Source organism: Heterodontus francisci, unplaced genomic scaffold, assembly GCF_036365525.1.
Source record: "Heterodontus francisci isolate sHetFra1 unplaced genomic scaffold, sHetFra1.hap1 HAP1_SCAFFOLD_188, whole genome shotgun sequence".
NCBI classification, from domain to species: domain Eukaryota; kingdom Metazoa; phylum Chordata; class Chondrichthyes; order Heterodontiformes; family Heterodontidae; genus Heterodontus; species Heterodontus francisci.
In genome coordinates, this window is record NW_027140635.1 from 2,037,332 (window position 1) to 2,049,163 (window position 11,832).

At 47.4% G+C, this 11,832-nt stretch overlaps 1 protein-coding gene across 1 annotated transcript; it reads right to left on the reverse strand.

The window, feature by feature from the left end:
• Positions 1 to 305: 305 nt before the first annotated feature.
• Positions 306 to 11,584, reverse strand: LOC137360367 (probable G-protein coupled receptor 139). The gene is made up of 2 exons (XM_068025830.1): positions 11,362 to 11,584; positions 306 to 1,204 (listed from the first exon to the last, which is right to left on the reverse strand). Exons 1-2 carry the CDS (start codon positions 11,582 to 11,584, stop codon positions 306 to 308), a joined length of 1,122 nt encoding a protein of 373 aa, XP_067881931.1.
• Between the last annotated feature and the right edge of the window lie 248 nt (positions 11,585 to 11,832).

The following is an 11,832-nucleotide window of genomic DNA, read 5'->3' on the forward strand; positions in this document are numbered from 1 at the left end:
CTTTGTCACCACAATGATAGGCCCCGCCCCGCTTTGTCACCATAGCGATAGGCCTCGCCCCTCTTGTTCACCACAGTGATAGGCCCGTCCTGCTTTGTCACAATAGTGATAGGCCCCGCGCTGCTTTGTCACCATAGCAACAAGCCAGGCCCCAATCCCTGTGGCATCAGATCTACAGGTTCAGCCACCGCCTTTCGCCATCACGACAGGCCCAGCCGGACTCTCCCGTCACTACAGCGACTGCCCACCCCCCCCCCCCTCACCGCCCCCCCCGGCTGCTGGAAATGGTCAATCAGTTTCTCTCATCATCCAATGAATTGAACAATTGCAGTAAAGGGACATTTCAGCACATTCTTCAACTGCTCTCTGAACCGAGTTTGGGTCACGGCATAAATCGTAGTGTTTGTGCAGCAACTCAGGAGCTGCAGCATGAAGCCCAATTCCTGCAGGAAAACATGTGGATAAGCAAACGTAGCGTCCAAAAACCACATCCGGAACCATATTGAATACACCATTAACGCTGCCCATAACAGGATGAAATTCAACGAGATAACTAACAGTAAAATGATGGATTTCCTTCGACTCTCCATCTCTGGATCTCTGCGACTCTTCCCACTGCTGTGATCTCGGAGTCTCCTGCGACCTCTGCTGCTCACTGAAATGTGTCTGACGGTGAGAGCATTGAGCAGCAGGATCAGCACAAATGGGAGCCCCGGAGTTAGAATGTGGTGGAGCAACTCGATTGTTCCCCAGACCCGAGAGAGCAGAACATCCGGTGTCGCATCACAAAACCAAGGTATGTTAAGCAGACTATATGGACCTGTTAACATAAAATACCAGATGATGTTCTTTAAACAGCTCAGAACAGTCACTGCTCCAAGTACCACAGACGCCATTTTCTCACTGCAATATCTACTTCTCAGCTTCTGGCAACAAATGGCCACAAATCGATCAAAGGTGAAAGTGACGGTGAACCAGACAGAACAGTCTGTGGCTGCAAAAAGCAGGACGGCGTGGAAATTACACACGTCGATGGACCGCAGGAACTGAAACTGTTCCCAATAAACAATCGGAATGTGCCTCAATATCAGGTCCAGGATAATGACCAGTAGATCCGCCGCTGACATGGCCACCAGGTAACAACTGACACATTTGGAGAGACCGCACTTTCCCCGAGACAGGATCCCAATCGTCAGCAAGTTAACTGTGAGGAAGGGAAATAAACAGAGAAACTATACATCAGGCTGGAGCAAAGTTAGCAGTTCGATTGAGGACTTATTGAGTTTAACAAATGTGTTCCTGTATCCAGTGATGTATTAAAATGATTGAGAGTGAAAGAACAAACGGGATGGTCTACGAATTGGTGGAAGGCAGGAGAGATTAAATAACAAAAGGATGATACCGAAATTGTTAAACATAATCCTCCCTCTCCCTCCTTTCGCTGTTTAGTTTAAAAATTGTTCCATATCTAATCTGTCCCAGTTCTGATTAAGGGTCACTTAAATGAAATATTATCTCGGTTTCTCTCTCCAGAGATGCTTCCAGACCTGCTGACTATTTCCAGCTTTTTCTGTTTTTATTTCAGATTTGCAGCAGCTGCAGCACTTTGCTCTTGTATAAAAAGTTAGATGTTGGACTGACTGAGAGATTCCCTCACTTGTGACAGGCAGCACGGAATTCAATCATTTCAAAGCAATAATCGGTATAAACTGCTGTTCCTCAGGTTTCAGTCCTTGGAACACTGCTGTTTTTCAGACTGGAGTGCGGGATATAGTACTGTTTCCCAGCCCTCAATACTGGTACCACTGCTGTTTTTCAGACTGGAGAGAGGTATAAAGTGCTGTTTCCCAGGTTTCAGTACCTGGCCCACTCCTGTTTTTGACTAGAGTGTGGTATATAGTGCTGTTCCCCAGGGTTCAGTACGAGGAACACTGCTCTATTTTTCCAGAATGGAGGGAGTTGTACATTGTTGTTCCCCAGGGTACAGTCTCAGGAGCACTGCTGGGCTTTTTTTCAGACTGGAGTGGGGTATTCAGTGCTGTTCCCCAGGGTTCAGTACAAGGATCAGTGCCGTTTTTTTCTGATTAGAGGGAAGTATGCAGTGCTGTTACCCAGTATTCAGTACTAGGATCACTGCTGTTTTTCTGTCTGGGGTGTGGTATACAGTGCTAACACCCATTGTTCAGTACAAGGAACCCTGCTGTTTTTTATTCAGACTGGAGGGAGGTATACCTTGTTGCTCCCCAGAGTTCAGAGTTTGGAACACTGCTGTTTTTTTCAGACTGGAGTCAGGTAGACACTGCTGTTCCCCAGGGTTCAGTACTAGGATCAATATCGTTTTTCGGACTGGAGTGAGGAATACAGTGCTCTTCCCCAGGGTTCAGTATTAGGTCCACTGCAGTTTTCCAGTTTGTGGGCGAAAATGTACTGTTCCCCAGGGTTCAGTACTAAGAAAAGAAAGAAAGAACAAAGAACAAAGAAAAATTACAGCACAGGATCAGGCCCTTCGGCCCTCCAAACCTGCGCTGATCCAGATCCTCTATCCAAACATGAAGCCTATTTTCTAAGGGTCTGTATCTCTCTACTTCCTGCCCATTTAAGTATCTGTCTAGATACATCTTAAAAGACGCTATCGTGCCCGCGTCTACCACCTCCACTGGCAATGCATTCCAGGCACCCACCACCCTCTGCGTAAAGAACTTTCCATGCATATCCCCCTAAACATTTCCCCTATCACTTTGAACTCGTGACCCCTAGTAATTGAATCCCCCACTCTGGGAAAAAGCTTCTTGCTATGCAACCTGTCTATACCTCTCATGATTTTGTGCACCTCAATCAGGTCCCCCCTCAACCTCCGTCTTTCCAATGAAAATAATCCTAATCTACTCAACCTCTCTTCATAGCTAGCGCCCTCCATACCAGGCAACATCCTGGTGAACCTCCTCTGCACCCTCTCCAAAGCATCCACATCCTTTTGTTAATGTGGCGACCAGAACTGCACGCGGTATTCCAAATGTGGCCGAACTAAAGTCTTATACAACTGTAACATGACCTGCCAACCCTTGTAATCAATACCCCGTCCGATGAAGGAAAGCATGCCGTATGCCTTATTGACCACTCCATTGACCTGCTTTGCCACCTTCAGGGAACAATGGACCTGAACACCCAAATCTGTCGGTCCATCAATTTTCCCCAGGACTTTTCCATTTACTGTATAGTTCACTCTTGAATTGGATCTTCCAAAATGCATCACCTCGCATTTTCCCTGATTGAACTCCATCTGCCATTTCTCTGCCCAACTCTCCAGTCTATCTATATTCTGCTGTATTCTCTGACAGTCCCCCTCACTATCTGCTACTCCACCAATCTTAGTGTCGTCTGCAAACTTACTGATCAGACCACCTATACTTTCCTCCATATCAATTATGTAAATCACAAACAACAGTGGTCCCAGCACGGATCCCTGTGGAACAATACTGGTCACACGTCTCCATTTTGAGAAACTCCCTTCCACTGCTACTTTCTGTCTCCTGTTGCCCAGCCAGTTCTTTATCCATCTAGCTAGTACATCTTGGACCCCATGCGCCTTCACTTTCTCCATCAGCCGACCATGGGGAACATTATCAAACGCCTAACTGAAGTCCATGCATATGACATCTACAGCCCTTCCCTCATCAATCAACTTTGTCACCTCCTGAAAGAATTCTATTAAGTTGGTAAGACATGAAATTCCCTGCACAAAACCATGTTGCCTATCACTGATAAGTCCACTTCCTTCCAAATGGGAATAGATCCTATCCCTCAGTAACTTCTCCAGCAGCTTCCCTACCACTGACGTCAGGCTCACCGGTCTATAATTACCTGGATTATCCCTGTTACCCTTCGTAAACAAGGGGACAACATTAATAATTCTCCAGTCCTCCGGGACCTCACCCATGTTTAAGGATGCTGCAAAGATATCTGTTAAGGCCCCAGCTATTTCCTCTCTCACTCCCCTCAGTAACCTGGGATAGATCCCATCTGGACCTGAGGACTTGTCCACCTTAATGCCTTTTAGAATACCCAGCACTTCCTCCCTCCTTATGCCGACTTGACCTAGAGTAAGCAAACATCTGTTCCTAACCTCAACATCCTTCATGTCCCTCTCCTCGGTGAACACCGATGCAAAATACTCGTTTAGAATCTCACCCATTTTCTCTGACTCCACGCCTAACTTTCCTCCTTTGTCCTTGAGTGGGCCAATCCTTTCTCTAGTTACCCTCTTGCTCCTTATATATGAATAAAAGGCTTTGCGATTTTCCTTAACCCTGTTTGCTAAAGATATTTCATGACCCCTTTTCGCCCTCTTAATTCCTCGTTTCAGATTGGTCCTTCATTCCCGATATTCTTTCAAAGCTGCTTTTCAAACTGGAGGGCGGTATACAGTGTTGTTCTAGAGGGTTCTGTACCAGTATCACCGCAGTTTTTCAGATTGGAAGGAGGTTTACTGTGCTGTTCCCCAGGGTTCAGTACTCGGAGCACTGCTGTTCTTTTCAGACTGGAGGGAGGTATGCAGTGCTGATCCCCATGGTTCAATAAATGGACCACTGCTGCTTTTCCGACTCAGGGAAGTATACAGTACTCTTCCCCAGGGTTCAGTACCAGGATCAAGACTGTTTTTCGGACGGGAGTGAGGTATGCAGTGCTGTTCCTCAGGGTTCAGTACTAGAATCACTGCTGTTTTTCAGACTGGAGTGATGTATACAGTGCTGTTCCCCAGGGTTCAGTACTAGGATCACTGCTGTATTTCAGACTGGAGGGAGGTACACAGTGCTGTTCCCCAGGTTCCAGTAATATGACCACTGCTGTTTTTCAGACTGGAGGGAGGTATCCAGTGCTGTTCCCAGGGTTCAGCACTAGGAGCACTGCTGTTTTTTCTAGATTGCGGGAAGGTATACAGTGCTGATCCCAAGGGTTCAATAATAGGACAGATGCTGCTTTTCAGACTGGAGGGCGGTATACAGTGTTGTTCTAGAGGGTCCCGGACCAGTATCATCGCTGTTTTTCAGAATGAAATTATGTTTACGGTGCTGTTCCCCAGGGTTCAATAATAGGACAGCTGTTCCCGATCGTTCAGTACAAAGATCACTACTGTTTTTCAGACTGGAAGTAGGTTTACAGTGCTGTTCCCCAGGGTTCAGTACTAGGATCACTACTGTTTTTTGGAACGGAGTGAAGTATACAGTGCTGTTCCCCAGGGTTCAGTAGCAGGACCAGCGCTGTTTTTCAGACTAGAAGGAGGGAAACAGTTCAATACTGTTACAACTGTTGTTTGTCAGACTGGAGGGAAATGTAAAGTGCATTTCCCCAGGGTTCAGTACAAGGACAAGCGCTGTTTTTTGCAGACTGGAGTGAGGTAAATGTGCTGTTCCCCAGGGTTCAGTACTGGGGCAACTGTTGTTTTTCAGACTGGATTGAGGTATACAGTGCTGTTCCCCAGGGTTCAGTACTAGGATCACTACTGTTTTTTGGAACGAGGGAGGTATACAGTGCGGTTTCCCAGGGTTCAGTACTAGATTCACTGCTGTTTTTCAGACTGGAGGGAGGCATGCAGTGCTGTTCCCCAGGTTTCAGTAATATGATCAATGTTGTCCTTTTCAGACTGGAACGAGGTATCTAGTGCTTTTCCCCAGGGTTCAGCACTCAGAGCACTGCTGTTTTTTTTTCAGATTGTGGGAAGGTGTTCAGTGCTGATCCCCAGGGTTCAATTATAGGACCGCTGCTGCTTTTCAGATTGGAGGGCGGTATACAGTGCTGTTCTAGAGGGTTCAGTACCAGGACCACCGCTGTTTTTCAGACTGGAGGGTGGTTTCCTTTGCTGTTCCCCAGGGTTCAGTACTAGGTTCACTAATGTTTCTGATATACATTAATGACTTTCTTCTTTCTTTCTTTTGGGCCTCCTTATCTCGAGAGACAATGGATACGCGCCTGGAGGTGGTCAGTGGTTTGTGAAGCAGCGCCTGGAGTGGCTATAAAGGCCAATTCTGGAGTGACAGGCTCTTCCACAGGTGCTGCAGAGAAATTTGTTTGTTGGGGCTGTTGCACAGTTGGCTCTCCCCTTGCGCCTCTGTCTTTTTTCCTGCCAACTACTATGTCTCTTCGACTCGCCACAATTTAGTCCTGTCTTTATGGCTGCCCGCCAGCTCTGGCGAATGCTGGCAACTGACTCCCACGACTTGTGATCAATGTCACACGATTTCATGTCGCGTTAGCAGACGTCTTTATAACGGAGACATGGACGGCCGGTGGGTCTGATACCAGTGGCGAGCTCGCTGTACAATGTGTCTTTGGGGATCCTGCCATCTTCCATGCGGCTCACATGGCCAAGCCATCTCAAGCGCCGCTGACTCAGTAGTGTGTATAAGCTGGGGGTGTTGGCCGCTTCAAGGACTTCTGTGTTGGAGATATAGTCCTGCCACCTGATGCCAAGTATTCTCCGAAGGCAGCGAAGATGGAATGAATTGAGACGTCGCTCTTGGCTTAGACTTCAGATATCAGACCACAATGTTGAAATTTGCAGAAATCATGAAGTGTGGAAGTATAGTGACGGGCGATGAAGACGGCAATAGAATTCAAGAGGACATAGACAGGGAGGTAGACTGTGTCGAAGCAATAACAATATGCATCTATATTGCACCCTTAATGTATTAAAAGATCCCAAGATGCGTCGCAGGTGCATTATATAACAAACGTAAGATGCCAAGTCTCACAAGGAGATTGGAGGTAAGATGGAGAAAAGCTGGATTTAAGGAATGGCTTAAATGTGGAAACCGAGTTGGAGAGGTTTGGAGAAGATATTACAGATCTTAGGGCCCAGGCAACTGAAGGTATGGCCACCAATGGCGAAGAAACTAAAATTAGGGTTGTACTAGAGGCCACCATTAGATGAAAATAGATATCTTATGGTATTGTGAGGCAGAAGGAGATTACAGAGATGGGAAAAGGACATATGTATGAGGCGGGATTCCCAGCACCGGGCCAGAGAGGAGGGGAGCCTTACATTTTGTGCCATCCAGCCTGTCCATCAGAGAGTCCTGTGTTGATTTTCTGACTTGGATCTTGTTCTTTTATCGACATTGTGCTCCGTGGCAGGGTGCATGGATGTTTAGTGTGGCAGCAGCCCGCCAGGAAATGCCGGGTTTACCAGGCCCGATATTCACAGTGGTGGGGAACCTTGGTGACGGACCCTCAACCGCTCTGTGACAGGACCCGACTTCACATATTTAAATAATTTGTTTGACTGAGTTAAAATGAAAACTGTAGCGATATTACTGCAGTTCCAGATGTTCAGTGTGATGGGTGGAACTCACGTGCCTTAACTTTCCCGTCCAGGGAAAACTGGCGCCACCAAGGTGGGAGAGGTGAAACAGTGCATTTATAAAGAAGTGCAGGCGGAGGGGAAAGTGTCAACTTGCATTGTTGGGGTCGGACAATATGCAATTTAGGTTTTGTTGAGTGGGCAACTGCTTTAAAGAATAGTACCTCCGCCTATCCAGAAACAATTGACTCAATTCACAGCGTGCAGAGGCTGTTCCTGATTTCGGGACCTTAGGATTCAGCCCGCTGTCTCACTAACCTGAGCCTGGAATCCCTTTCCCTTTGACGATGGCATTCCCGCCTCCTAGAGCTGCTGGCCAATCAGAGGGCGAGCAGCTCAACAGAAATGGTAATGTCACCGGAAGGAGTGGTCACTGTCAGTACTGCAGAGGTCTTGGACCGAGTCACAGTGCTGGAACCTGGGCCCAAGGTGAGTGCAGTGGGTACACCGGAAGGAGTGGACACTGTCAGAATTGCAGAGGTCTTGGACCCAGTCACAGTGCTGGCACCTGGGCCCAAGGTGAGTGCAGTGGGTACACTGGAAGGGGTGGTCACTGTCAGTACTGCAGAGGTCTTGAACGTAGTCACAGTGCTGGGGCCTGGGCCCAAGGTGAGTGTACTGGCATCACCAGGATGGGAGGTCACTGTCAGTACTGCAGTGGCCTTGTACCCCCTCACAGCGGACACAGGGTGAGTGAAGTGGGGTCACCCTGAGGGTCTGTCACTATCAGTACTGCTGAGGTTTTGGTGCCAGTCACAGCACTGTAACCTGGACCAAAGGTGAGTGCATTGCGTTCAACGGGAGGGATAGTCACTGTCAGTACTGAAGAGGTCTAGGACCCAGTCACAATGCTGGAACCTGGGACTGCGGTGAGTGAGGCAGAGTTACCAGGAGGAGTGGTCACTGTCAGTCCTGCTGAGGTCTTGGACCCTGTCACAGTGCTGGAATCTGGACCCAAATTGAGTGCAGTGGGGTCAGCGGGAGGGGTGGTCACTGTCTGTACTGCCGAGGTCTTGGACCCAGGCCCAGAGCTGCACCCTGAACTCAATGTTAGTGAGGCAATGTCATCAGGAGGGCTGGCCACTGTCAGCACTGCAGAGATCATGGACCCAGGCCCTGCACTAGAAAGTGGACCCACGTGATTGAGACGGGGTCAACGGTACAGGTCTGGAAGCTCCTGCTGAGGGGAACTGGTGGTGTTAAAGTCCAGGTGGGGGGGTGTCTTGGGAGGTTCATTGTTTCACAGTCAGGGCCCTTCGTTGGCCACAGTTTGCCCATAGAAAGGGAAAGGCCCCAAGCCCGATGGAGGGTTCCACATTTTTCAAGATATCCTCCCCGCATAGCAGAGGTACCCCCTCCATAGGTTAGATCCAAGCGATGGCAGAAAGCGGCCCTTTAGTGGCCATTAAAGGGCGTCATTTGGCCGCTGGGCGGTAATGTCATCGTCGGCCTATCTCGTCCCCAGAAAGATCACTTGATGATGGGGTGACCATCGGCCCTCCACCACAATCGCCCGTCGGTCCCGCCTCTGACCTCACTTAGGGGGTACCATAAAATCCAGTGGTGAAGCTATGGAGGAATTTAAAAATGGTGATGCAAATTTTAAAATCAAAGTGTTTCTTAATCGATGGCCAATGTAGGTCAGCAAGCACAGGAGTGATAGCGGAACGGGAGTTACTGTGAGTTAACACGTCAGCAGCAACATTTTGGATGGCCTGCAGTTTACAGGCTGTAGACTGTGGGAGATCGGCAGGAGGACATTGGAATGGTCAAGCTGAGAGGGAATGAAGGAATGAATGAAGGTTTTGAGCACAGAGGCGAAGTCAGGCGATGTTACAGAGGTAGTGACTGTGCATATATGTGGTCCTAAACTCATCTTGGGGTCAAATATGAGACCAAGGTTACGAACAGTCACACACAGATGCCAGGAAGAGTGATGGAATCGGTAGCTAGAGAATGGAGTTTGGAACAGCAACTGAAAACAACGGCTGAATTTCAAGGAGTCCTATATTTCCTTATCCATAGCGTGGATATGAGGTGGGGCCTGAAGATGACCCCAGATGAGACCTACCACAGACCTCGGCGCTCGCTGGTCCCAGACTGATTATCCCAGCTGTAGTAAGGCTCCGTGGCATCTCTCCATCTCTCAGTGAAGGGATCACAATCAGCATATGCAAACTAAAATACTTAATAGATTTACGTATACTTATATCTCATCTTGATTGAGCTCTCAATCTCCGGCCCAGTGGCCTGTAGTCCCGCACCTTTAGATCCCCATCTGAGAGGATGAGGTGCCTCATTGGTCGGGCGGGGGGAGGAGGCAAATTTCTCAGAGTGAAATTGGGGGTACGGTGCCAAATTAGCGTCATGGATGTCGTATGACGATGAGAGGGGTTGTAGATGCAGGTTTGTGCACACTGGCGGATGATGGGGCTGGGGGAGGGGAGGCGGTGGGGGGGGGTGGTGGGTGTTGGGCGGAAGGTTATATGGTTAACCGTTTTGGAGAAAAGCGGTAAATAATTTATTTAGTTATCATTGGTGTTGGGAGAGGGACAAAGGGAATGAATTTATTTAATTTTTATTAACTCTGTATTTAAATATTTAAATAAGCTGGTAGGGTAGCAGCTTTTTAAAAAATGGCTTCAGCATCTGTGCACAGGCAGCTAGCGCCATTACTGGTGTGTGATGCAACATCTCTTGAATGAATAAAAGAAAATAAAAAAGAAAGGTGTTGCTGCTAATCCCGGGGTGGCATGGCACATCCCCAACCCCTCTCCACCTGTCCCCTCTCTTTGCAGAGCTTCTCTTCTCTGCAGCTTCTGCACCATTTATTGGTCATGTTACAGACTCAGAGACACTGGAACTATAGTCCCCATACTTCGCCCAGAGTTGAGTCACCAAATCTCCTGCCCTCCCTGAATGTCTGCAGCAACTTACAACACAACCTCCAGAAAACCATCCATAGCACCGCCCATAACTTTACATTAGTAGAAGTCTTTCAAAATCCCTCACATGCAATTTGGATGACTGGTCCTTTTGAATAAAACTAGAGCGAGTTCCCGTGCTTCTGAAAACATGTTTGCCTGAAAGTGAGTAGCACAGGTGGTCAGAGGACATGCACAGACCAGGTTTGAAAGACGTGTGCCAATGCTGCCAGATCGCCGAGTGCACCATGCAACAGCATGCACGAGAAGTCATAAGTGGCTGTCAGTGCATCCCCACAATATAAAAATATATAATCGTCATAGCCTTGGCACCAGTGGATCTACGGAGTCCAGAATTAAGGTCAACAAGAGATACGGAGGGAGAAAATAAATCACTTATAAAAGTGAATAGGATAATTGTTTAAGGGAAACATTTTGCAGGAATATGGGTAACAGAAGTGGAACTACTTGGAAGAGTGGGGTCATGGAGGGATTTTAACCCAAGAATAAGAATTTTAATACTGTGCTTTTATCAGATCAGCAACCAATGTAGGTCAGTGAGCACATGAGTGTTGGCTGAGTGGGATTTGGTGTAAGTTGGGATATGTGCAGCAGAGTTTCCGACTGGCTGTGGTTTATGAAGTTTTGCAACCGGGAGTCTTGTCAGGGCAGCATTAGAATAGTCGGGTCTGGATTTAACAAAGCCATGGATGGTAGTTTAAGAAGCAGATTTGCTAAGGCAGGGAAAGATATGCCGGTGGTGACAGCTGGCTGGATTTGTGAAGGACAGGATACATATTGGAACTCAGCTCGGGATCAAAGGCATAAGTGAGGTAATGAACAGTCTGTTTCAGTGTCAGGTATGACTGGGGCATGGCAGTCGGTGGAAAGAGAAGAGAGTTTGTGGTGGGCACTAAAAACAATGACTTCCACCTTGCTAATACTTAAATAACAATAGCACGACTACATTGAATAGCTGGACACATAGGCTGAACAGGAACCCTGACAACAGCAAAGATGAGACAGTAAATTAAAAGGACATAAAGTCTGTAATAATTAGATTCGGTGAGAGAGACTTACCAGTGACACCAACAATAGCGAGGATGGGATAGTAAAAGAATTGAATTATCTTCAGTGCCCAAAAAATCTGATCAGGTAATATTATCCAATCATAATGCGCAGTAAAAAAGGCAAACCAATCGGATAAACTCCTGTCCAATGTAGTAACATTCCAATTTATTATTCTCAGATTCTGACTCATGGTTGTAATATTCGAATCGATTCTTATTAAATTCTGACCCATTGTTGTTGCGTTCCAATCTATGTTCTCAGATTCTGACTGATCCACTCCTCTCTCTGGAGCTGCTGATCCTTGTTAGTACCGATGGTGATGCTCCTGCTGACACTTTGGGATGACACATTGAAAGCAGTCAGTTATTGAAATGAGATGAAGATCCTCCAGTGACACAATTAGTGTTCATTGAGACTAACATTAATCACAGTCACTGAACAAACAGGTTCAATTAACCCCTTTTAATCCAAAGCATTATG